The following is a 27,802-nucleotide window of genomic DNA, read 5'->3' on the forward strand; positions in this document are numbered from 1 at the left end:
ATTTAGAAAAGCTTAACGCAATCAAACAGAGTCAGCATGGCTTTGTGAAAGGGAAATCAAGTTTGACAAATTTGCTAGAATCCTTTGAGGATATAACAAGCAGAGTTGATAAAAGGGAACCGATAGATGTAGTGTATTTGGATTTCCAGAAGGCATTCGATAAGGCGCCACATAAAATGTTATTGCACAAGACAGGAGCTCATGGATTTGGGCGTAATGTATTAACATGGATTGAGGATTGGTTAACACACAGAAAACAGAGTTGGGGTTAATGGGTCTTTTTCAGGTTGGAAAGACATAACTTGTGGAGTGCCACAAGGATCAATCCTAGGGCCTTAGTTATTTACTAACTATATTAATGACTTGGAGGAGGGGCAGAGAGTAATGTATCCAAATTTGCTGATGATACAAAAATAGTTGGGAGGGCATGTTGTGATGAGAACATAAGGAATCTGCAAGGGGATATAGAAAGGTTGCGTGGGTGGGCAAAAACTTGGCAGATGGAGTTTAATGTAGAAAGTATGAGGTCAAGCACTTTGGTAGGAAAAATAAAATTATTTAAATGGAGAGAGACTCCAAAAAAAGTACAGCACAGAGGGATCTGGATGTTCTTGTGCATGAAACACAAAAAGTTAGCATGCAGGTGCAGCAAGTAATTAAGGTGGCAAATGGAATTTTGACCTGTATTGCTAAGGGGTTGCAGTTTAAAAATAAGGAAGTCTTGTTACAATTGTACAGGGCGTTGGTGAGGCCGCACCTGGAGTACTGTGTACAGTTTTGGTCACCGTATTTAAGAAAGGATATACTGGCATTGGAGGCAGTTCAAAAGAGATTCACTGGGATGATTCCTGGGATGAAGAGGTTGATTTATCAAGAACGGCTAAACAGGTTAAACCTTTATTCATTAGAATTTAGAAGAAGAATCTTATTGAAACATACAAGATTCTGAGGGGGCTTGACATGGTAGATGTTGAAAAGATGTTTCCACTAGCGGGGGAAATCTCAAACTAAGGGACATAGTTACAGAATAAGGGGACACTCATTTAAAACTGAGATGTGAAGGAATTTCTTCTCTCAGAGTGTAGTGAGTGTCTGAAATTCTCTACCTCAGAGAGTTGTGGAGGTTAGATCACCAGAAGTATCTAAAGAGGAGGTAGATAGATTTTTGAGATATTGGGGAGTTGAGGGCTGTGAGGAGCTGGCACGAAAGAAGAGTTGAGGCCTGGGGCAGATCAGCCATGATGTTATTGAATGGAGGGGCAGGCTTGAGGAGCCAAATGGCCTACTCCTCCTATTTCCGATGTTCTTATGCAACAAGAGCGATTCAATTAACACATCAGAGAATGATAGTTATGACATTCAAGACTGATACAGTTATAACATTAGGAAGTGATTCAGTTACAACATTAGGGAGTGATACATTACTAACATTGGTGAATGTTTCAGTTATATGTTCTTATGTCTGCATACAGTTCTATGTTGCTTGTTGAGGGAGTGCTTTCCTCGATCAGAATAGCCTCTCATGTGCTGGAAGACTGCGAAACACTAAATGCAGAAGAACTCAATGACCAAGCTTTGTATAAGCCACTGCAGCACTGAGGGACAGCAAGCCTTTCAAGCTATAAAAACCACAGCAACCACCAGCTCCAGATAGAAATAAGGCCACTGAAGCCATTTCAAACCCGAAAGCAGTGATATAGACTGACTGCGTTCAGACAGCACACTTTTGATGTTGTGTCTTTGGATTCAATTGCAGTTTCTGAGCTTGCTTTCAGACCCCAATCTTCAGCTGTATCCTGTCACTCAAGGTTACCAATGAGGTGTGATTTACCACCAATTCACACATTATTCATTTTGGAGAACCTTCTATCGACTGTTCGTAATTTAGGAGGTCTGTACCACACTTATAAATGAAGAATACACTCAGTATTAACTGTAATTGCTAAATGACTTGAGTTGCATTCAAGAACGTACCATCAATAATAGTGACAAAATGAGAATGCTAGTTCTTATATGGACATAAGCACAATCATAGCATATTCCTCATTAAAGAACAGTAAAGTTCATGTTATATTATGAAGAGGTACTTTGAGATACACAATAAAACAAGCACCTGAAGCAATGCCAAGTCCAGTGGAACTCTGCCTTTCTCAAATGATGATAGACTTCAAAATAAATGAGGTAAGGGATGTTACTTATATGGACTTCCAGAAGGCATTTGATAAAGTCCCTTATAAAAGATCTTTTGCTAAAGTCGAAGCTCATGGAATTGAAGGCAAATTATTGACCAGGTTGGGAAAGTGACTGAGTAGTAGGAGCAGGGAGTGAGGATAATGGGCAGGTACTCTTAACAGGCAGGATGGGTCTCTCAGGAACACCTGGACTGTGACTGCTAGCTCACAAGGATCTGCCTTGGTGCATCAAATATTCACCTCATATATTAGTGACTTTGACGATGAGTAAGAAAACCACATATCCAAATTTACTGATGACAAAGGATAGGTGGCATTGTAAGCAGTGTAGCATAAAATTACAAAGAGATGTTGATAGATTAAATAAGTGGGCAAAACTGGCAAATGGATCCCATTTGATGTGTACAAACATGCAGTCATCCACTTTGGATCTAAAAAGGATAGAGAAGGGTACTTCCTAAATGGTGAAAGGCTTGAACAGTGGAGATCCAAAGAGACTCAGTGCACCGGGTACAAAGATAATTTTAAAAATCATGAACAAATGTAAGAAATAATTAAAAAGGCTAATGAAATGCTGACCATTATTTATAGAACACTAGAATATGAGGGGGGTAGAATTCGGGCTTCAGCTATACAAAGTCCTGGTTAGATCAGACCAAGAGCATTGTGAGCAATTCTTGGCACACTTCAGGAAGGATATGTTGGTCTTGGAGGGAGTGCAGTGTAGATTTACCAGAATGATACCAGGTCTCCAAGGGTTAAATTATGAGGAGAGATTACACTAGCTCGGGTTGTATTCCCTGGAATTTGGAAGGTTAAGAAGTGATTTGATCAAAGCTTTCAGATATTAAGGAAAACAGGTAGAGCAGTTAGAGAGAAATTGTTTCCGCTAGTTGGAGAGCCTAAGAATAGAGAGCAATTATCTAAAAGTTAGAGCCAGTCCTTTCAGGGGTGAAATTAGGAAACACCTCTACATACAAAGGGATGTCGAAGTTTGCCACAAACAGCAATTGACGCTACATCAATTGTAAATTTAAAATCTGAGATTAATAGATTTTTGTTAACCAAATGTATGAAGGTATATGGGACAAAGGTGGGTATATGGAATTAGGTCACAGATTAGCCATGATTTCATTGAATGGCAGAAGAGGCTTGAAGGCTAAATGACCTACACCTGTTCCTAAGATCCTATGGTGAATATGCTGAGGTATGTTGGTGCTCGTGAATGGAATTTTTCTGATTTTCAGCACCTAACGTTAGTATTAGGTGTCATATTATAATGATATAATAGCTTTGGCTTGTTTACAATAGAAGACACAAGGTGCCAATTACTTATAAGGGATTGGGTAAACCTACTGTGGGTTCATTCTTTGAGACTAGGCACATGTGAACAATCATACATAGGTCTAAAGCTTGAAGGCATTAGAGTTGTGCTCTGCTCAAAGCAAAAGTGATACTAAGTCTTTGAGGGAGAGAAGAGTGGGTCTAAGACTAGTGCTTTAACCTTAAATGAGGGCATGAAAGCAGTGCTAGCTAAAGTGAACTGGCAAATGAGGTACGGGATAGGTCAATAAAGATGCAGTGGCAGACATTTAAAGAGATATTTCAGAATGCACAGAATATATACATTCCAAGGAGAAAGAAAAATTCCAAAGGGAGGACCCACCATCTGTGGTTAACCAAAAAAGTTAAATACTGTATCCAACTTAAAAAAAAGCATATAATTGTGCAAAGACAGGTGGCAGGTCAGACGATTGGACAGAATATAGGGAATAGAAAAGATTGACATAATGATTAATAAGGAGGATAAAATTAAAGTGCAGGGAAAGCTAGCTAGAAATATAAAGATCGATAGTAAGAGTTTCAATAGATATCTAAATAAGAAAAGAGTTAATAAGTGAGGATTGATCCTGTAGAAAGTGAGTCTGGGGAATTAATAATGGGGAATTAAAAATAAGGAGAAGGCAGATGAATTGAACAGGTATTTTACATCGGTCTTCACTGTAGAGGATACAAGTAATATCCCAGAAATAGCTGTAAATCAGGAATTGGAAGAGAGGGAGGAAATCAGGAAAATTACGATCACCAGGGAAGTAAGTGGTACTGAACAAATTGTTGGAACTGACAAGTTCCTGTTGGACTTCATCCTAGGGCCTTAAAAGAAGTGACTAGTGAGATCATTGATGCGTTGGTTTTAATTTTCCAAAATTCCTTAGATTCAGGCAAGGTTCCATTAGATTGGGAAAAAGCAAATGTGACTCCGTTATTCAAAAAGGGGAGACAGAAAGTAGTAAACTACAGGCCAGTTAGCTTAACATCTGCCATAGGGAAAATGTTAGAAGCTATTATTAAAGATGTTATAGCAGGGAGCTTAGAAAATTCAAGGCAATCAGGCAGAGTCAACATGGTTTTGTGGGAGGGAAATTATGTATAACTAAGTTAATGGAGTTCTTTGAAGGAGCCACATATGCTGTGTGTAAAGGGGAATCAGTGGATGTACTGTAATTAGATTTCCAGAAGGCATTTGATAAAGTGCCACATCAAAGGTTATTATGTAAAATAAAAGCTCATGGTGCAGGGGGTAACATATTGGCATAGATAGAAGATTGGCTAGCTAACAGAAAGCAGAGAGTAGGTATAAATGAGTCTTCTTCTGATTGGCAGGATGTAATGAGTGGTGTGCCACAAGGATCAGTGCTGGGGCCTCAACTTTTTGCAATTTATATAAATGACTTGGATGAAGGGACCAAAGGTATGGCTGCGAAATTTGCTGATGACACAAAAATAGGTAGGGAATTAAGTTGTGAAGAAGACATGGGGCAGAATTTTGAGCTCAGTATGCGGGTGTACAGCCGACCAAATTGGATGCAAAATTGTACATGACGATATCAGGTGAGCGTCCCGACGTCATCCCGCACTTGCGCGATATTTCAGTCGTTGGGCACCTGCCAAAGGCAGAAGCGTGCCCACTGACAATTACGAGGCCAATTAAGGTAATTAAAGGGGCAATTGTCTCCAATCTTTTGTGGGTCCATCCAACCTTACGGTTGGTGGACAGGCGAATCAGGCGGGCGGACTTTGCATTTTTCATGAAGCCTCATCCAAGGGTGGGATGAGGCTGCTGTTATTAAATGAAAGAGAAAGAAAAATCTACGGACAGCATTTTTATCATGTACATGTTCAGGTGACTGATTGTGATGCTGGCACAATTTTTTTCATGACTTTAAAAACTTTATTTAATGCTTTTCAGGCCTGCAGCTCCCCGAGGCAGCTCCCTGCCTTCAGGGAGCTTTCTGTCAGCGCTTGCCCGCACCCACACTGACGTCAGTGCCCGCCCTCTTCCTGCCCCCACTCCGGCAGCGCTGAGCTTCTCAATGTGTGTTTCATGATGGCTGGCCGTTAATTGGCACCCACCCGTCTATCCAAATCATCTGCCCATAAGGAGACTATGAGGGAATATAGATAGGTTAAGTGAGTGGGCAAAGACCTGGCAAATGGAGTACAATGTGGGCAAATGTAAAATTGTCCATTTTGGTAGGAAGAATATAAAAAAAGACTATTATCTAAATGGTGAGAGATTGCAGAGCTCTGAGAAGCAGAGGGATCTAGGAGTGGTTTATTGCCAGTGGAATTGAATATAAAAGTAGGGAGGTTGTGCTTCAGTTGTTCAGGACACTGATGAGACCACATTTGGAGCACTGTATACAGTATTGGTCACCTTATATAAGGAAGGATGTAAATACATTGAAGCAATTCAGAGAAGGTTTACTAGAGTAATATCAGGAATGGGCAGGTTGTCTTATGAGATAAGGTTGGACAGACTAAGCTTGTATCCGCTGGAGTTTAGGAGAGCAAGAGGTGACTTGATGTTAACCTTTAAGATCCTGAGGGCTCAGGGTAGATGTCGAGAGGATGTTTCCTCTTGTGGGAGAATCTAGAACTGGGAGTCACTGTTTAAAAATAAGGAGTCGCCCATTTAAGACAGAGTTGAGACGAAATGTTTTCTCACAGAGGTTTCTCACTGAGTCTTTGGAACTTTCTGCCTCAAAAGGCAGTGGAAGTGGAGTCTTTGAATATTTTAAAGACAGAGCTAGATAGATTCTTGATTAACAGGGGGGTGGGGGTGGGGGGTGGTGGTGCAAGGTTAGTGGGAGTAGGGGGGAGGTTACAATCAAATCAGCTGTGATTTTATTGGATGGCAGAGCAGGCTTGAAGGCCTATTCCTGCTCCTAATTCATATGTACATGATGCATTTCCTTTCTAGTAATGTCATGCTGATATCCTTTAAAGGCATATTACAACATTAGGGCCTCCCAGGGGAGATGGTAGTGTCATGGTCATGTCACTGGACTAGTAATCCAGGGGCCCAGGCTGAAGCTCTAGGGACATGGGTTCAAATCCCACCACGGCAGCTGGTGGAATTTAAAATTCAATTAACAAATCTGTAATTATGAGCTAGTCTCAGTGATGGTGACCCATCTGGTTCACTAATGTCCTTTGGAAAAGGCAATCTGCTGTCCTTACCTGGCCTGCCCTCTATATGACTCCAGATCCACAGTAATGTGGTTGAGTCTTAATAGTCCTCTGAAATTGCCTAGCAAGCCACTCAGTTCAAGGGAAATTAGGGATGGACAACAAATGCTGGCCTTGCCAGTGACACCTACACCCCATGAAACAATAAAGAAACACTCAGGTAGTACAGGTTGGATTAACAGTACAGCTCCCTCTACGCTATACCAAACTCAGAAGACTGTAACAACGTGGCATTTTTATTCATTTCCCATGCTACCCTCTGAGTGAAGTTGTAATTAGTGCCGTTTCCACTGAAAACTGGATTGAGATTTACCCACATTTCCTTCCTTCAGGATCCTTACAGTGTAGGAGGGTACAGACCTACGCTCCATCAGCCTGAGTGGAAATTAAAAAGTACCCAGTAATGTTCTACCTGGTCTCCATTGGTGGAACTACCTTTACGCGCTCAGAACTAAGAAATAATGGAAACACGAGTGATAATTTGGGTAACTTTACTGTTTCACATTCATTGTCAGAATACAACATAGCCAGTTGAAAACTTTTCCTCATTAGGTGAGAGGTTTTATTTGGTGCTATAGTAATGGAACAGATGTGCATGCTCAAGTTCTGCCCAGCCATCAGAAGCAGTTGAGTGGCCATTTTCTCCATAACTTATTTTTGGATCCGGAACAAGAGAGGAATGAAACTACTTATGATGCAACATCCACATGTTCTTTCTGAAAATGCTTAACAAGGAAATATTACAGGAAGCCATGAGAAAAGGGAAAGGTCCAAAGCATACAAGTACCCGTTCATTGTCTGTCATCTTCACGGAGAGGCTGGATGTTAAATAACAGCTGCTTAAAAGTGGGCCGTTCCTCTGGTTGCTGTGCAAAAACAAAGATAGGGAAATCAGAAATCCGATGATGTAAGATAAAGTTTTATAAGATCAACACCAGTATCATTCACCTGATGGAAGATGTAGTGCAATTATGTAATGCAACTGTAGTGCAATTATGCAGCTCACCCTAGTGAGGACAGCCTCCACACTGACTGGAGGTGCTGCCCTCACCCAGACTCACATGGCATTCAGAAACCTCAAAGACTCCTTGCCAATTTTACCTTTTCAAATGCTACTGTCAAATAGAGCTCAGCTACATGTCTGTCAGAGCCCCCTTTCTACAGACTTGAGGACAGGAATTAAGGTTGACACTTCAGTGCACTGAACAATCGAGGTGATGTCTGTTGGATGCTACAGTTAACTCCCACAGGTGATCATGAAAGATTTCATGGTGCTATTTTGAAAAAGAGCGGGGGAGTTATCCCCTGTGTCAAATTCAATAATTAGCCCACGACACAATAACGGATTAGGTGATTGTCACAGTGCTGTTTGTGGGATCTGGTGCACAGATCAACTGTCATGTTTCAAACATTCCAACAATGGCTAATTTCTGAAGTACTTCATTGGGTGTAAAGCATTTTGGGGTGTCATGAGGTGGGGAAGGGTACCATATAAAGGCAAGTTATCCCTTCATGATCATTTTCTCTATGCAGCACTACAGACATAACACACACTGGGACCCAGTATCCATTCAAACAGTCTGGAACCTAGTATCCATTCTCAGTCTGAACCCTGCACCCATTCTTAGTCCGAACCCCGTACCCATTATCAGTCTGAACCCTGTACCCACTCTCAGTCTGAATTCTGTATCTATTCTCAGTTTGGAACACAGTATCCATTCTCAGTCCAGAACCCTGTATCCATGCTCAGTCTGGAACCCTGTATCCATTCTCATTTGTGAACCCTATCTCCATTCTCAGTCTGCAGCCCCTTTTCCATTCTCAGTCTGGAAACCTGTATCCATTCTCAGTCTGGAACCCTGTATCCATTCTCAGTCCAGAGCCCTGTATCCATTCTCAGTCTGGAAACCTGTACGCATTCTTAGTCTAGACTCCGTACCCATTGTCAGTCTGAACCCTGTGTCCTTTCTCAGGCTGGAATGCTGTATCCATTCTCAGTCTGGAACCCTGTATCCATTCTCAGTCTGGAGCCCTGTATCCATTCTCAGTCTGGAACCTGGCATCCATTCTTAGTCTGGAACCCTATATCCATTCTCAGTCTGTAGCCCTGTATCCATTCTCAATCTGGAGCCCTGTATCCATTCTCAGTCTGGAGCCCTGTATCCATTCTCAGTCTGGAACCCCATATCCATTCTCAGTCTGGAACCCTATATCCATTCTCAATCTGGAGCCCTGTATCCATTCTCAGTCTGGAACCCTATATCCATTCTCAGTCTGGAGCCCTGTATCCATTCTCAGTCTGGAACCTGGCATCCATTCTTAGTCTGGAACCTCGTATCCATTCTCAGTCTGAGCCCTACATCCATTCTCAGTCTGGAGCCCTGTGTCCATTCTCAGTCTGGAACCCTGTATACATTCTCAGTCTGGAATCTGTATCCATTTTCAGTCTCCAACCCTATCTCCATTCTCAATCTGGAACCCGTATGCATTCTCAGTCTGAGCCCTACATCCATTCTCAGTCTGGAGCCCCGTATCCATTCCCAGTCTGGAACCCTGTATCCATTCTCAGTCTGGAACCCCGTATACATTCTCAGTCTGGAATCCTGTATTCGTTCTCAGTCTCCAACCTTATCTCCATTCTCAGTCTGGAACCCTGTATCCATTCTCAGTCTGGAACCCCATATGCATTCTCAGTCTGGAATCCTGTATCCATTCTCATTCGCGAACCCTATCTCCATTCTCAGTCTGGAACCCCATATGCATTCTCAGTCTGGAATCCTGTATCCATTCTCATTCGCGAACCCTATCTCCATTCTCAGTCTGCAGCCCCTTTTCCATTATCAGTCTGGAACCCTGTATCCATTCGCAGCCTCAAGCCCTATCTCCATTCTCAGTCTTCAGCTTTAGGGCTTGGGTCCTTTCCGCTTCTTCCATTAGCCCTTTAAGCCAAATGTTATAATGTATCACTGGACAACTGGCTGGGTTTGACCCACCCTCCTTGCTGTAGGCCATGCAGTTTGGGCTGGTTAAATCCAGCTCTCTTTCTCCTTTGGTTCTACCAGCCTACATCCAAGATCTCTTGGTCCAGACCAGTGGGGTATGTACTACACTGAAAGAGTCTGAACTTCATATTGGGGTAAACAGAACTCTACCAACATGGATTTCTCTGTAGCTGAGTTCGTAGATTTCTAAATGTGGCGATGGCTTTCTAGGCCCCAGGTGACCAAAAAAATGAAGATGAAGCTCAAAGCAGAGCTACTGTTATGCTTTGTGTGTGACATCAGTGTTCTAAAATGTCTGATTTCTTGAGGCGGTTCTGATTGTCAAGCTTGTTGATAATGGAGCAGCTTCAAAATATGCGGATGTTAAATTAACCGCAAGTTCCAGAGCAGCAATTTTTTTTAGCGATGTGTCTATTTTACAACATCTATCAGCACACAGATCGTCAAAAAGTCCCAACTCAGCTTTAACAGCCATGGGAACTAGATCGTGATTTCATGGGTGCCAACCATCATCTGCTGCTTTCCCCTAGTGGCCATTCCCCCGGTATGCGCCAAGCCCAGTCAGTAGTCCTCACGGCCAAATGTAATTCTGCCCACCTGTAATGATCCCATTGCAGCAACTCATTGCAGGAACTCAGAGACATAAACCCATCAAAGAAGCCCCACTACCATCCTGGTTTTGCCCAATTAGTCCACAATAGTCTGGGGGTTGAATCTCTGTGATGACAGTTGACCTGACTTCCCTTCATGTTAACTTCTCCACTTAAGTTTTCTCTGGTATTCGAACTTCAGTCTAAGGGAGCCATTGTTCAATGCTGCATCTTTTGCCTGCCAATATTGACTAACTTATCCAGATGTTCCACTTGCCTCATGCCAGCAGCTTGACATAATGTGAAAGATTTCCTCAGATGCCAACCGTGGCTTGTAGAGTCTGTATCCTGACAGGATCTTCCAAATAAGGTCACCGTTGTTAAACCTTTCGTACGGCATTTTTCCCAAAGTAAAGACTTCCCACATCAGCACTCCTATATGAATGAACGGGAGATGATCTCTAATTAAAGCACGCACATTAACTAGAGGTCAGTAGGTCATTGTCTTGGTGTGCAGATTCACAGACGTTTGGCCAATCAATGCAACTTTTACAATTTGTCCATGAGCCTATTTTCTGTGCAAAATGTAATTGCACAGACATATTGGGCTGAAAGGTCTCTTTCTGCAGTTAAATCTCTACCCTGGAACCTCTGTGACAATTGGTGGAAACAATGTTTAACCAGGGATTTCTTTAATCTTCGACTAGAGTTCCGAGTAGAGCTCAGAGAATCCTGTGGAGATTCCAGGTGTCAATTTTTATTCAATATATAGGGGGTTAAAATGGCATCTACTCAGCCCAGCTTAACCCCCATAATGTTTGTGTGCTAAATGTTTTATTAGTGATTAAGAACTTAGTGCACTGTTAAATACACAGTTCCATCTTATTTCACAAGTTGTAACATTTTCAAGGTTTTTAATAGTGAGACTAAGAGCACAAGAGTACATTTTAGTATTGTAGCGCCAATTTCTCTTCCTGGCTATTCTTTCTCAATTAAAGTCACAGCAAGCATCCTGAAGTGCCAGTGCAACTTGTAAATGTAGGCAATCGTTGAATTATTGCAGGTTAGGGTATGAGTTATTGTTTCATGACACTGCAGCAGGGGCACAGTTTACTTTGTCGATGCGTTTGCCACTGCAAATACGCTTCTCTGACTGCCATATTACAGGGGCTTGCAGAAGCCTTATTTTACATATTATTTTGTATGTTTTGTGCTTACTTTGGTATCCATCCACCCATTAATATTTTAGTATTTGTGCATTGAATGTAAGAGATTTTGGCAGTGCGGTTAACATGAGCAATTGACTGAAAGCACAACTGTGGTGCAAAAGGAACTGCTCCCGCAAAAGTGCAACAGGAACTGTCTAATGACACATGAGTCTGACACCATGCTGGAATGTTATCAATGGCCCAGAATTTGCGATAGTAATGACAGCAAAACTGTCCGCGTGAACACAGCTAAGCATGGAATTGCAAAAGTTGCTTTCAGTGTATTCCATGTATTCCCAGTGTATTCCATGCCCCTCCAGAGAAACACTGCTGAAGACCCCCTACCTCTGACTGCAATCAATGGGAAATCATTAAACTGAAGAGGACTTGCACTCTTGTGCTCTTAGTCTCACTGTTAAAAACCTTGAAAATGCTACAGCTTGTGAAATAAGATGGAACTGTGTATTTAACAGTGCACTAAGTTCTTAATTGTTAATAAAAAAACCTCTCTAAACCTGAAAGAGTGATTTTATGATTGTTTAAAATTAAATTTCTCCATTAAGATAAGAAATTCTACATTTTTTAAAAGTTTGTTTATGGTATTTTTGTTTCTACCTCCACCCCTTTACCTCCTCCCTCCTCTCTGTCCAAGGGCCCAAACATTCCTTTCAGGTGAAGCAGCGCTTCACTTGCGCACCTCCTTCAATTTGGTTTACTGCATTCGCTGCTCCCAATGTGGTCTCCTTCTGCTTTGCGGAACACCTTCAGTCCGTCTACAAGCATGACCCAGACCTCCCTGTCGCTTGTCATTTCAACACACCACCCTGCTCTCATGCCCCACATGCCTGTCCTTGACCTGCTGCATTGTTCCAGTGAAACTCAATGCAAACTGGAGGAACAGCACCTCAAATTCTGACTAGGTACTTTGCAGCCTTCCGGACTTAACATTGATTTCAACAACTTCACACCATGAACTCTGTCCTCCATCTTGACCCCTTTTTTAATCCAATTTTTATATCTTTTCTTATTTATTTGTATACGTTTTTTTTTAAATCCTGTTTTTCATCTTTTTCCCCAACCCCCCTCCCCTCACAGGACCATGTGTCACTTGTTTCTATGTTGGGCTTTCACAGAGTGCTGATCCTTGTTCTGCTATTAACACATTCTGTTCTCTTACCTTTATGCCACTATCAGCACCTTTTTTACTCTTTACCACTACTATTAACACTCCCTTTGTCTTGTGTCCATGACATCTTTGCCAAATCTCTCCTTAGTGCCCACCTATCCCTCACCTTCTCTCTTGCTCTACCTGCTCCAAACTCTCTTAAACAGTACAAAATTCATCGCATTTCTACTTCTCTTTAGATCTGAAGAAGGGTCATACAGACTTGAAATGTTAATTCTGTTTCTCTCTCCATTGATCCTGTCAGACCTGCTGAGTTTTTCCAGCATTTTCTGTTTTTATTTCAGATTTCCCGCATCTGCAGCATTTTACTTATATGTCCCAATCATTTATTTCACTATCTATAAAAGTTAAAAATTAAAAGACTCATTTTTTAACATTCTGGTTTGCTGTCTGTGAGAATACTTCATTGTGATTGGCTGCGCACCCTACTTGCTGGCACCATTGCTGCTGGATGCCCAGAGATTCCCTTGACTTGATGACAGAAACAAAGCGACAGTGGAAAGGGGAAATCCACATCACAGAGATCACTAAATCTTTGAAGGCAGCTTTCTTCGAGGTCAGTGGCAAGTCCTTTGCTTTGCCACTGACCGTAAAATTGAGCTTTTTTTAACCAACTTAGATAATTTAGGGGTAGATTGCTGTGACAATCAGGAAGTTCAGACATTGGACTTTCGGTTGTTTGCTCTTACCGTTAGCTAAGATCATTGCACCACCTCTGTATGACCTTAATGTGCTCAGTCCCAATAGCACTGGTACTTGAGGACTGGAGCACTCTGCTTAAGGCACAAGCTGGTGAACTAGCACCAGAGCTACTACCACCCGGCACATGATAGCTGTTAAAGGAATATTCAGGAATGGATTGGAGAATCCATTCCCCCTGAGGAATGTTCCCCTCGGGTTTTCTTTCTTTCCTTTTTACAAACTAACTTCTCCAAAGACAATGAGGGAATCTTTGATTTTCAGTTCTTAGTTTTGTCTTCGCTTTAGGCAAATATTTCCTAAGTAGTTTTGATTTCTGCTCAATGGGTGACTGTGAAAGGAATGGCTCCACTAATAAATGACAGAGAAAGCATTGTACAGAACAGAATAAGGGTGGCAGAGCAGTGTGAGGTAGTAATAGACTACAGAGATTTGGATGTTGTCACAATCATGAGATTGTGTTAGTCTTGCACATGTCAATTATTCATTTTCACGCATGCATTGGAACCTCCATTATTCATAATATTAGAGGACAGCTGCTCCCCAATGCTGAATGGAAATTGAAGTTGGCAGATAATTGAGACAACTCACTTTTTATTGTAACATTTATGATACACCAATACTATTGGATTAAGAATGATAAATAAAATTAAACAAGCATGCAATGCCTTAGTATGTCCTTGGTACGTCTCAAAGAATCCATTTTAAACTATTTCTCTTGCCACCCAGTCTCTGTTATTTTGTTGGCAAAATACAGCAAAACTAACAGAAATTGGCCAGGATTATCTTCCCACAATGATGTTCCACTCAATCCTCTGGCCCTCTCAGTTCCCTGGGTCAGGGTTTGTTAGTTATGCCCAGCAGGACCCCAGATAATTCCTGCCACCATCCTGGAATTCATCACTGCCCAGTCACCAAAGCCTTACAGAGCCCTTGCTGCAACATCAGAATTGGAGGCTGGACAGGTAAAGGAGCAGACATGTCCCAAAGAAGGGAAGCAGGATAATCTTGTAGGCAGAGGCCAAGGTCTATGTCAGAAGCCATGTGGGGCTCTGTTAACAGGGAAAGAAGGCTGCTACAGGAACCCAGGATCATTACCACTGCTTCTTGGGATCTATTGCAGCCTTTGCCATCACAGGCTGGAGAAGGCGGTAGCATTGAAAGGTCCTGTAGGACTGAATCTGCCTCACTGTTTCTGTGTGACGGTCCCACATGGGGTAGTGAGAGGGGAATCCTGGTCAGGAGAGTGAAGCAGTCTGTATTTTCATCATTCGTCATGTACTGCCAGCTTGCAAACCCTGCAGCGACTCTGTGCTCTCTCCGGAAGTATGCATTTATTTATTTATTTAGCTGTGCAAAGTCACAGTGTCAGGCAATAGCCTCATCAGTGGCTATATGGAGGTCTTTAAGCCAGCCTTCAAGTTTAGTCATCAGACATTCCTCGACAATGTGAGTCTTTGTTTGTAATGCACCACAGCTGCAAATTGGATGGTCTTGGTGACCTCACTGATGTTGGATGGCTGCACAGAGGCTTTGGCCAGTCTGGAAATGGTTTAAAAGGGCCCAACTGTTGCCATGGGAGATCAAAGCTAGGTGAATGAGCAGTGGGGTCTGCGATGAGAGAGTGGTTTCTGATGGGTGTTTTCCACTGCCAATCTCCTACCATAGGTCTGCAATTGTTACTTCTCGGCATGGCGAGTTTAACCATATGGGGTGGCAAGATGGAAGTGTAATGCTGATGGATGGAGGGGGTCTTTGAATAAAGGCAGTCTTGGGTAGGAGTAGACCTTCTCCCATAGCTTGCCTGTTACAATTACCCTCCTAATGTGGGGATGGGTGGGAGATTGGTGGTGGGTGGGGGCAGTGTTGTTCAGGATTGGGAGCCAGGGGAAATGAATTGGTCAAAGGGTACCTGTGATGATGCACATTGTTGAGTTAAGATGCACATTGATAAGTTTGGTGTGGGGGCAGATTGGTACCATATTGGAGAACACTATTCTGCAGTTCAGTGCATGATGGCAAGAGCAAAGGTCCTTAGAGTCTTGGCCTGTGATTGTCAGTAAGCTGGCTAGCTTACTGAGGAAGTTGGTGTAGGTTTTAATTTTTTCTGCAGGCTTGATGAGGTGAAGTCTGGACATGAGGGCTCCATCAAGGGTGACGCCTGATTAAACAGGGTGGGAATCGTACTTCAGTCTCTGGCTATCCAGGGTGATGTTCAGTTCCCACTTAGCACTGGCATTGTGAAGGCAGAATGTTCTAGAGACTGTTTTACTGGAGCTCAGTTTTAGGCACCAGGTCTTGCAGTAGTCGACCAGCTTTGCAATATGGTCGTTCAGTGTGTCTTCTAACTCCAGGAAACTCTCAGCCTATATGCCACAGCAAATGTCACCCGGGACTGGGCTGGGGAAGGTCATTGGTGTACAAATTGAACAAGGTTGGGGCTAAGTTCGACCAGTGGGGCAGCCCATTTGTCTGTTTCCTCCAGGGGTTATGCACCCTGAACCACCTGATCCCTGAGGAGCAAGCAGTTGAATGGTGTCAGTAACCCAGGGAGGAAGAATGCTTGATATTTTGACAAATAGGCCAAACTGTATTTACACATTGCAGTGAGGTCAAAGAAAATTGCCCATTTTAAGATACTTTTGAATGCTATTTTCAATGAAAGTAGCTAATGCATGATCTAGGAAGTGAAGATTAATCTCTGTGGTATTGCTGTACGCATGCCAAGAGGAACATCATTAAAAAACAGGAAAAAATAATCAGCCATTTCTAACTGAATGGCAGAATCGGCTTTCAGGGTCAGGTGATTGCCTCCTGTTCTTATGTTCCTGCTTTTTGAATGCCTATTACCTGCTTTGGGATATTTTTCAACATTAAAGACACTATTTAAATACAGGTTCTTGTAGGGCGAAGTTTTGTCTTGCCCAAGTTCTGATAGATAATTAGGATTGTAGATAATCAGGATTGTGGATAATCAGAGCGTGGACAATGGGTTTACCCATTTTTTTCCAAATTCAGTGTTTTATTACTTGAATTTTTATTTCCCATTACCACTCACATTGTAGCTGTCAATTATTTCGGCAGGAAGAATGTGTGTGGTGATCATTAGGCAACAGAACCGGATTGTTTTGAAGTACAGTGTTACACAGAATTGCACCGACAATATATGATACTTTATATGATAAAGTAGTAAATTCACAAGCCTGTTAAATGTGCAACACGCTCCCCAACATCTGTATGTGTGATAGAATGCTCCATTTTGAAAGCTGTGAGGATATTTGTTTCCCCAGAATGAGTTTCCAGAACCTGATTACATTACAATTGAAATCCAGAAAGTAAATGCTCACCGAAGGCCCACACATCTGATTTACTGCTGAATTTCGAGTAGAAGAAAATCTCTGGAGATGACCACTTCACCGGGAATTTGGTTCCTGTTGAGCTAATGTATTGATCATCGAGAACATACCTGAAGAATGACAACAGTTAGAGGCTCCTGCCCTGAAATATCCCTCAACAAACCTGACAAAAGTGTTTGACACAAACGCAACTGAACACATGAATTTAAATTCACCAAACATCTACACGCTGATCACAATGAAATTTTGTCAAAGTATGTGGAGTAACTGAAATATTTGTGTTTTCTACAAAGGATTGGACAACACAGTTAAAGTGTGATGGCCCAACGTTTGGGCAGGTTGAGAGGAGCCATGGACTGGTGATGACGCTTACTTATGCTGGGTATGGTTCCGAGGCACTGGCCATATTCTCGTGTCCATGCTGTGGCAGCCTACACAATGCAGCCTGGGCCTTGTACCAGTGACCTGTCCTCCAGTGTGCATACAGCAGCTGGAAGCAGGGAATGGGCTGCAGTTCTGCTCCAGTTTAATATTAATTTAATTTAATATTTCATTTGGTGGACACAAAGAGGTTCATAAAAGGAAAAGAACATAAGAAATAGAAGCAGGAGTAGACAATATGGGTCCTTGTGCCTGCTCTGCCACTCAATATGATCATGGCTGATCTTCTGCCTCAATTTTCCCTCATTCCCCATATCCCTTCATTCCCTGAGAGACCAAAAATCTGTCTATCCCAGCTTTAAATACATTCAACGATGGAGCACCCACAACCCCCTGGGCTAGAGAATTCCAAAGATTCACAACCCTTCGAGTGAAGAAGTTTCTCCTTATCTCTGTCGTAAATGATGGGTTCTTTATCCTGAGACTGTCCCCTCACCACCAATGCCCCCCACATCCCCACCATCACCCCCCCCCCCCCCCCACCCCCCCCCCCGCCACCCCCCCCACCACCCCCCCGGTTCGAGATTCCCCAGGGAGGGGAAACAACTTCTCAACCCTGGCGAGCCTATTTGGCACTGAGCATGGGCAACTATCAGTCCTGAGTCAGCAGAGAGGCAAAAGCAGAACTAAGATCATAAAATCATAAGAAATAGGGGCAGCAGAAGACCATTAGGCCCATCAAGCCAGCTGCGCCACTCAATAAGATCATGGTTGATCCGATTCTGGCATTAACTCCACTTTCCTGCCAGTCCCCTCCAAAAACTTTGATTCCCTTATAGATCAAAACTCTGTCTAACTTAACCTTGCTCTTTGGGGTAGTAAACTCCAAAGACTAACGATGCTTGCAGATGAGAAGTCCCTACGAGGAGTGTGCTGTTGAGCTGGTCAGAGACACTGGGGCTGTGCTTGGAGCAACAGTGAGGTCAATGGCACAGACCTAAGTGAGGACCCCTCACCAGCCACTCCTTCAGTAGCTGCACTGTGAGTGCATTGTTATATCTTGGAGTCTGTTCCCATGCACTAATTACCTCTACTCTCTTTAATAGGCATCACAGCCAAACACCCCAGGAACACCGGGAGCCAGCCCCTCATCTCCAGCCCTGAGGATACCTTGGTCGAGAGTTCAGATGTCACGCTGCTGGAAGACCCGTCACTGTGCTTACCCACACCCTCCACCAGTGTAGAGGCACGCACCTCGGTGAGACCTAGGTCTAGAGCAGTTTCGGTGTCACAATTTGGTGAGCACAGATTCTGGTCCACAGCAGGCGGAGGAAGGCCAGTCCAAGGTCATGAACACTCGGAGGGCTGCTGGAGGCCAGGATTCTGCTGAGTCGCAGTCAGATGACGAGCCTGTGCATTTGGTCTTAACGGAGATGGCGGAGGTACAGCTACAGGCACAGGAATATCAGGCAGGGTTGTCAGCCGCATTCCACAGATTGTACGATGGAGGAATTGTTTGTGTTCAGGCTGAGGTCATACCGCTGACATGCCAAAGCACCGAGGTCAACACTGGTAGGATGGCGTCTGCCATGGAGACCTTGGACCAGGATATAGTGCCTGTGTTGCTGCGGGAGTTGCACTCCATTGCTGTAGGCATTGGTGACATTCAGCAATGGCTACATGACAGGGGTCAGGGCACCTAGATCTCACTCCAGGTGCTCCTTCTCCTCAAGGAGTCAGGCAGGGGCCCTTGGGCATCCATGGGAAGAGGGCACCCCGGGGCCATCTGCCCAGGTGACTCTGGGAGTCCAGCTGATCCTAATGCCCTCTGCCTGTGACCTCCTCAACTGCAGCTCCACAGGCCGAGGAGGGTCCACCTGTCCCACAGCAGGAGACCCAAAGCAGGCCGGGGCCCTCCAGGTCTCTGCCCTGCAGAGGATGCCCGCCAAAGTCATCACAGACAGGGTGTAGCAGTCAACAGGCTGCTTCTATCTCTGCTCTGGATGTCGGGGATGGACCTAGACATAGCTGTATGGTTAGGAAGATTAAGAAATACTAGGAGCACAACGATTGCATGGGTGTTCACCAGCTGTACATAATTTCCAATAACATAAATAGAATTGCACCCATTTCACATCTCCTCTTGAGCGTGCCGCCTCTGTATGGGGAGCTGGGTGGTGTTTAATCAGGTCTCACACCATGTTCTCGCTCCCCACTTATTGCAGATGTTGCACCATGTGGCTCAGGTTGATATTGTGTGCAGCTATCTCATAACAGCGAGTGTCAAATCTCAGTTCATTCCCGACATCAGTGAAGCATCACTCTCAATGTAAAGTGTGCTTGTGTAAGGCATTTTTTAGACGTGCATTGCAGGTTCAAGTGTTCATTCCTGGCTGTGTAAGATGGAGGCTCACGTAGTCCCCAACTTGTCTGCATTGTGGAAAGATGAAGGTGTGGTGTAGGAGAGATGCAGATGCACATGGAGACGGGTAATCTTTCCTTGAACTCCATGAATTCTCCATCAGCCGTGAGGGTGTTCAATCTCCCAGCTCAGTTGCTCCTATGTCTGCATTCAGCATTGAGTGAAAATCTGCTTAGCTTCTTCCCACCTCAATGTTCCTGAGCTCTGACCCTCACCGACACATTTTTGTCCTTGGGCTCAAAGCTGCAGCATTTCCCGTTAGTGACTCCGGAGTTGTCTTCATTGCGCCCACAAGGCAATTGTGAACATGTACGGATGCAGCGCTGGGCCGTAAGGTCTGCTATGCATCCCCTCACCTAAACCCTTGGCAAGCTGTGCAATGCTAATTTCAGATGGTGATGTGTTGGGGTCGTGTGAACTATTGAGCCTGATCTCGAAGTGTGTAGGTTAGCTCGATGGGATGACAATGCGGAGGGTGGAAATGGGATAGGAGCAAGGATAGAATGCAGCTGATGTGTGTTCTTTATTATCAACAATGCTGAGCCTGGAGGGCTCCATGGTCTGTTTGCATTTTCAGGCTAGCTAGGGCCATGGCTGGTCATCAAGGGGAAATAATGTATTGAAGAGGAGGTATGTTCCTGTGTAGCAGGCGAGTGTCTGAAAATGGGGCTGATAAGGTGCTCCATGCTGATTGAAAGTCAGGCTGACTGCAGCCCCACGTCCTTCACTGAGAGTTCAGGATGTCATTGTTATGAGGATTGAAGTAACTCTGAGGACTCAGTGTGATTAACAGGCATGAGCACTGCGAGAACATCCCCAGCAGGCTTGGCTCGAATCTCACCTCGCATTTTCACCAAAGCATTTGTCCCATAGCTGTAGACACACAGACACGAGCGCACTGAGGGTTGTATTCCAGCTCCTGCCTCTTATAGGCTGCCTTAGTGACTGGGATGCTGGGGAGATGCTTGAAGAGGCTGCACCATCTGACATGTGATGCTGAGAAGCACTCCTGCGCTTAGTACCATATTTCAGAAAGGCAGCATGCTCCCGAGGTAACATCATCCTTCAAAGGATGAGGACATGGTGACCTTAATGTGTACCAACTCATTCTCAGACTGAAGTGGGTGGTTGAAATGAGCAGGATAGTGACACAGGTGGTAATGTGGACCCAGCATGGTGGCCAGTGACCCAAGAACATAATCACTGCATCTCATCATCATCCTTCTGTAATCTGGTGATTATTAGTGCCTCACGTGCATGCCTGTCTTGTGTGGTCTGTGCTACGGCCTCTTCCCCTGCAGCCTCAGCTTCCTCGCCTTCAGCCCTCTCGATGTCCTTATCCTCGGATGAGACATGCAGCTCCCCATCTAGTCATCTGGCAAGACATTGCTCCTTTGGAGCACCAGGTTGTGTAGGTTACAGCAAGTCAGGATGATCTGTGAGACCCTCTGGGGGGTGTACTGGAGTGCTCTGCCAGGTCTGTCCAGGCATTGGAGGCACATCTTCAAGATGCCAATGGTCTGCTCTTCCAATGTTTGGGTGGTGGGATGAGCATCATTGTACCTTCCCTCGGCTGGCGTCTGTGGCTGGCTGTCGGACAGGAACCATCAGCCACCTCCTTTGCGGGTAGCCCCTGTCACTGAGCAGCCAACCCTGGATGTGGTGTGGGCTCTCGAAGATGTCCGGAATCTGCGATCTATTCAAGGCGTAGGAGTCATGGTAGCTTCCTGGGTATCTCGCACACACTTGTTTCTGGTGGTCACAGATCAGCTGCACATTGAGCGAGAGGAAGCCTTTCCTGTTGATGTATTGGAGTACCTGTTGCCAGGGAGCTTTTATAGCCACATGAGTGTAGTTAATGGCCCCCTGCAACTGTGGGAATCCTGAAACAACAGCAAAGCCCAGTGCTCGGGCTGCCTGGCTGGCTTCATCTCTAACAAGGTGCGTGTAATTGTGGGCCTTGGCAAAGAAGATGTCCATCACCTCCTGTGTGCACTTGTGGGTGGAAGCTTGAGAGACCTCACAGAGACCCCCAGTGGAGCCCTGGAAGGAGCCATTAGTGTAGAAGAGCGGCGGTGACCTTCAGAGCCACTGGCAATCGATGTCCTTGCAGAGCCTGTGGTGTCGACCTCTGCAGAATGTGGCAGGCATGAGCCACCAGATCCCTGGACACGCGGAGGCGTCGATGACACTGATTGTTGCTCATCTGCAGAAAAGACATGCACCTTCTGTACACCTTTGGTCCTGAGAGGTGCCTACACGCAGCATTTCTGTGAGTTTCTTCCTCTGGGTCTGGAGGGGGCCCTGCTGCTCCTCGCTCATCAGGGTGAAGCTCCTCCCTTTGGCGAGCCTGGCACACCCTGGCACTCTTCTCCACCTTTCCCCCTGCCTGCATGTGATGATGGAGGCAACATTAAATACACCCTCCATCTTCCTTATGCTCTCCTCTGTGCTGGAACTTTGAAGAGAAACATGAGTGAGCGTCAGCCTCCAAAGCCCCTCTCTCTGTCGGTGGCCAGTGAACAACTACAGTTTCAAGGGGTTGGTTTCAGTTGAGACACCTCATCGCCACAAGATTCCCTGGCAGCACAATGCCAGTGTGCACTTCACCATCAACCCCCCACATCCCGATTCCAAGAGCTCATGCTGAGATTGCTTTGGACAGGTGCTAGGATGTACTGCTTTGATCCCAGATGCTAGAATCCTCATCCCATGCCACTCTATGACTACGTCCTTTGGAATACACATAAGGGCAAATGTTCAGTGAGGGAATGAGATTATTTTAGGCAGGCCTGGGGTTTCACATCTCTCAAGCTGCCAGCTGCAGGGTTCAGAGGTACAAGTTTCAACGGCCTTCAGCAGCTTGTCCAGTGGCCCAGTTGGTTTTTGATTTATTGTTGCATTGGAGAATTTCTACACTTGGGACAAGAGGCTATTGCAAGGAGATCGGTTAGTGGCATGAATTGGAATTAATCTTGTATGAGTGCGCTCCTGATTACACCTATTGTTACTAAAGTGCTCCTAACATGTCTCAGCTGTGCGTTCCTCCTTATTCGGGAATACAGGTATCAGTTGGAAGCCCCTTAAGTTGGCCCTCCCAGCAGTGCAGAGATCCACTTCTCCCAGAGGCTCTAAGAGCCCTCCCCACCAGCGTGTTCCTACAGTTTCATTTTCTACTGCACCATAGGTTCCAGTTACAAGATGGCGGTGCTGAGGTTCTACCACCAGACCAGCTCCGACTCACCCTTTGTGACCATGGAATTCCCTCCCATCGTCCTGGAGAAGCATAACATTCAGGTTTCCCTCTCTCCAATAACTCTCAGTCTTCCCCCGTATTCCTTGATCCCATTGTCATTGCGATAGACAACCCTGTCTTACCCCCTGAATCGTTTGAGGTGGATGTGCCTATTCCCCATGTGGACCTTACCCCTCCCCTTGTTGAAGCCTTTTGCACAGTGGCATACAGAGAGACCCCTTATGAGGCCATTGAGTACTCACCCATACACAACCTGCTCCTGATCTACAGATGCCTTCCCTGACTGTGGCTGTGCCATCTGCAGCCCAGTATTATGCCCCAAGCCCCCTGGACCGATGCCTGCGAGATGGTGACCAGGCCCTGTGCATCTTGCTGGGCACTACTGGACTGACAGGCCCTCCCACTGTCTGGCCTGGGACTGAGACAGACTTTGCAAGCTCAGCAATCCAACCTGATGCACTTCTTTACTCGGCTCCCCGCCCTTCCTGGGGCAGACTCACTTTTGGACTCTTCCTATTCTGGCCCGGAGGACGTTCTCACCACCTCTCATGTGTCTGAGTGCACCCGTCCCCAGTATTTCCCCCTACCCCAATCAAGCCATTGCCCTCCAGCCCCTTCCCTTGCCTCTGTCCGGCCTTCCCAGCCCCCTACCCCCCCACCATCTTCCCCAGTCAGGCCTTTGCCCTCCAGCCGCTTCCTTTGTCTCTGTCTAGTCTACCCCCAACAACCCTCACTCCCCCACCCCATCAAACCTTTGTCCTCGAGCTCATGTAAACTACTCCCCCCACCCCCCCCCCCCCCCCCCCCCCCCCCCGCCTGCCCACTGCCTTACTGCTGGTCTGACACATAAGTCCTTGGCTCTGAAACCACTCTCAAAATGTTGTGCTATTGCCTGCACAGCCTGGCACAGAGTTGGAGGAGCCACGAGCGATGCACGGTGTAAAGGTAGGAGAACAAACCTCAAAGTCATGAGTGAAGTACAAGTTGCCAGGTGCACGTCCCTTATATGGGATCGTGTATGCCGCTGGTTGAATTAGATGCTGGCATGGGCCTCTGACCCAGTGATTCCTTCATAATGAATATTCAAGATATTCAAATGTATTCAAATGCTGTTACTGACATGGCACAATGGGAAACGTGTGCCTGGAGCGGACGACATAAACCTGACCTTTGAGCTCCCGTGATATTTTCCTTTCTCACCTGCCATTGCACCCACTGCTGGCCGGAGTGGAAAATCACACCCGTAGTTCCAGACTCCACCACAAGAGGAAACATCCTTTCAACATCTGCCCTGTCAAGCTCCCTCAGAACCTTAAGTAAAAACAGAAAATGTTGGAAGAACTCAGCAGGTCTGGCAGCATCTGTGGAAAGAGAAACAGAGTTAATGTTTCAAGTCCATATGACTGTTCTTGGGGGGCTTCTGGGCTTTTAAAAAGGTTTTGAGATTAATTTTTCTCTTTATTCTGTTACTTCCCATTTACTTTAAATTCCTCTTCTTTGTTTCTCTCAGCACGAGTATCCTCCCTGAACCCATTCAATTCAAGAAGACTCCGAAGAAAAGTCACATCGGACTCGAAACATTAGCTCTGTTTCTCTCTCCACAGATGCTGCCAGACCTGCTGAGTATTTCCAGCATTTTCTGTTTTTATTCAGCTTTCCAGCATCCACACTGTTTTGCTTTAATGCTTTTCCCTCAGAACTTTATATGTTTCAGTAAGATCAACTCTCATTCTTCTAAGCTCCAATGAGTATAGATCCAACCTGCTCAACCTTTCCTCTTTAGACAACTCCTTCATCCCAGGAGTCAGCCTAATGAACCTTCTCTGAACTGCTTCTAGTCAGCCATTAGCTGCCAAGACCCCTGTAGCTACACTCCCGTGATTGTAATAGGGCTTGAATCTTGGCTCCATCTCTCTGCCAAGCTATGGGTGTGATGGCCAGACTGGAAGAGAGAGCAGCTCATCTTATGGAGCAACAGGCTTCTACTTCAGCAGTCATGAAACACGGGGTTGGCTGCTGTGCCCCTTCACCATTTGCCTGCATCTTGGGCCCCCTTTCCCTTCATAGGTGTTCTTCAGTTCACAGTTCACTCCTTCAGCAACCTTGGCCAAGTCTGGTAACAGATTGAAGATCGAGATGCTTTCTGGGCTTTTTAAAAGGTTTTGAGATTAATTTTCCCTTTATTCTGTTACTTCTTGTTTACTTTTAATCCCCCTTATTTATTACTCACAGCACAAGTATCCTCCCATCACCCATTCAGTTCAGTTAGCTAAGTTAACCAACAGAGCTTGGCGAACAGCCAGCAGAACAATTCCCATCAGATTTCCCATTCCTTCCCACCCTGAAAGCTCAGCCAAAAATGGACCTAGAAATTGGAAAAGCAGAACACCATGGATCAATGGCTGGCTTTAATTGTAGGAAGTGTTACCAATAATGAGCTGTTGCTGCACTTCAAGGGGGCAACCCAAGAGTAGCTACAGAATGTCACAGAGTAGGAGGGTGCTCATCTCAAATATAATTACCTGGCCATTCCAAAGTCACACACTTTGACTATCAGTGTATTATCAACCAAACAGTTTCTAGCAGCCTGGAAATAGAAATAAAAGAACAACATTTAATTTAAACTAAATATAAATCTCACAAACAGTAGAATTAAACAAATATCTATTTTTTCCTTTATTCTTTCATGGGACATGGGTGTTGCAGGCAAGGATGGAATTTGTTACCGATCTCCAATTACCCTTGAACTGAGTGGCTTGCTCAGCCATTTCAGAGGGCAGTTAAGAATCAATCACTCTGCTGTGGGCCTGTAGTCACATGGAGGCCAGACCAGGTAAGGATGGCAGATTTCCTTCCCTAAAGGGCGTTAGTGAACCAGATGAGTCTTTACAACAATCAATGATAGTTTCATGGTCACCATTACTGAGACTAGCTTTATATTCCAGATTCATTAATTTAAATTCCAGGATCTGCTGCGGTGGGATTTATACCATGTCCTAAATCATGCCTGGGCCTCTGGATTACTGGTCCAGTGACATTATGACTACATCACCATTTGCCCCTATACTCTGTCCATCCTGTTACTGAAACAAAATTGGAGCCAGTTAATTGGGTATAAAAATTCTAAAGGTGGTAGCTTATAAACCTTAACAATTCAATCGTGGCAGAAGATGATCTCATTATCATTGCTTGGCAGTACAGAATTTGAGTTTTGCTGAGAAAAGAGACATACTGTCAAAACTTTTCACCTTGCACTCATCAGGACAGATGCAAGAATGTCAAATTTCAGTGAACAACAATTTATACTGCATGAGAAAGGGGGTGCTGATTAGTTGGCAAGTAGGCTCTGACTGGTCAAGACGTTACCATGGCACATTCACCAAGGCAAATGTGGGCGATGCATTGTAACATAGCACAGATCAGCAAACAATGTTATATGACCTGTTTGTTGTTGCAATCATATGCTACATTGCTACAAGGGTCAAATTTCTCTGGCTTACCACGCGGTGTACTCAATCACATTATGCAAAAAAGCAAGTTCAGCTGGTTTGAAATTTGAAGAAAAGTTTTCATCTCTCACTGCTAGATAGATTACAAGCACAATCACAGCAGCAATAGTCTGCACTTCCTTCATCCGAGTAATAAGTAACCTTAGTGATCCCCTCTCACTATGAGAACTAGACAATAGTTGGGAGAACAAGCTTAAAGCATGGCTCAGTAAAACAACAGCTTCCATTGTGGCAAAGAGGAAATTCAGAGTTATCTACTCTCATTTCACTTCTCTACCATGTCCCATTAAATATTGTTCCTTTCAAATGCTTATTCAGTTCTCTTTCAAATTACATTACAGTCCCTCGCAAGAATTCAGGAGATAAATCGACCCTGTTCAAATAGTTCTTAGTGCTAAGGCATTCCTTCTAATTTCCCCTAATTTCTAATGCTCAGTCTATGGCGCATTTTATTTTTTACCAATTTTATAAGCAATGGAAACTATTTTTCATCATGTATCCATGCAAAACTGTACAGAATTTACAATACTTTAAATTGTTTGGTTCTGTTCTTCATGAGTATAATTCTGGTCTTCTTGTGGAGAATTTTTGCAGTACTGTTCCCAGGGTTCACCTACCCCATCGTGTGCCCAACACTGCACTCAACTGAACAAAATAAAAATTAAAAATGTAGAAGTATGGAAATCATACAAGCGGTATTTAAAGACAACACTGGCAACCACCAGACAATGTAGAAAATTGCCCAGGTATGGCCTATCGACAGAAAGCAGGGCAAATCCAATTTGGCCAATTACCTCTCTATGAGTCCACTCTTAATCATTAGCAAAGTAATGGAAGGTGTCATTGATAGTTCTATCAAGCAATAACCTGCTCACTGACACTCCGTTTGGCTTCCGCCAGGGCCACTAAGCTCCTGACCTCATTACAGCCTTGATCCAAACATGGACAAAAGAGCTGAACTCAAGCAGTGAGGTGAGTGTGACTGCCCTTGACATCAAGGCAGCGTTTGACCAAGTGCGGCATCAAGGAGCCCTAGCAAAACTGGAGTTAATGGGAATCGGGTGGGGGGGTGGGTGGGTGGGGGGAACTCTCCACTGGTTGGAGTCATACCTAGCACAAAGGAAGATGGTTGTGGTAGATGGAGATCAATTGCCTCAATCCCAGGACATCACTGCAGGAGTTCCTCAGCATAGTGTCCTAGGCTCAACCATCTTCAGCTGCTTCATCAATGACCTTCCCAATATCAAAACATCAGAAGCAGATGTTTGCTGATGATTGTATAATGGTCAGCACCAGTCACGGCTCCTCAGAGTCTGTATCCATATATACCAAGACCTGGACAGTATTCAGGTTTGGGCCGATAGTTGCAAGTAAAATTCACACTACAGAAGTGCCAGGAAATTACCATCTCTAACAAAAGAGAATCTAACCATCTCCCCTTGATGTTCAACGGAATTACCATTGCTGA

The 27,802-nt window shown here is 44.6% G+C and overlaps 1 protein-coding gene across 1 annotated transcript in view; it reads right to left on the reverse strand.

Annotated features, from left to right (window-relative positions):
- Window positions 1-7,287: 7,287 nt before the first annotated feature.
- The window catches only part of LOC121290478 (cytoplasmic tyrosine-protein kinase BMX-like), a 94,739-nt gene continuing 74,224 nt past the window's right edge, over window positions 7,288-27,802 (reverse strand). Inside the window, exons 15-18 of the mRNA XM_041210917.1 lie at window positions 25,348-25,412; window positions 16,758-16,876; window positions 10,595-10,752; window positions 7,288-7,591 (exon numbers count right to left, since the gene is read on the reverse strand). Of these exons, the coding sequence (XP_041066851.1) occupies window positions 7,517-7,591; window positions 10,595-10,752; window positions 16,758-16,876; window positions 25,348-25,412 (417 nt within the window). The 3' untranslated portion in view covers window positions 7,288-7,516. The remainder of the gene's footprint in view (window positions 7,592-10,594; window positions 10,753-16,757; window positions 16,877-25,347; window positions 25,413-27,802) is intronic.

This window comes from Carcharodon carcharias, chromosome 18 (assembly GCF_017639515.1).
Source record: "Carcharodon carcharias isolate sCarCar2 chromosome 18, sCarCar2.pri, whole genome shotgun sequence".
Classification (NCBI taxonomy): Eukaryota; Metazoa; Chordata; class Chondrichthyes; order Lamniformes; family Lamnidae; genus Carcharodon; species Carcharodon carcharias.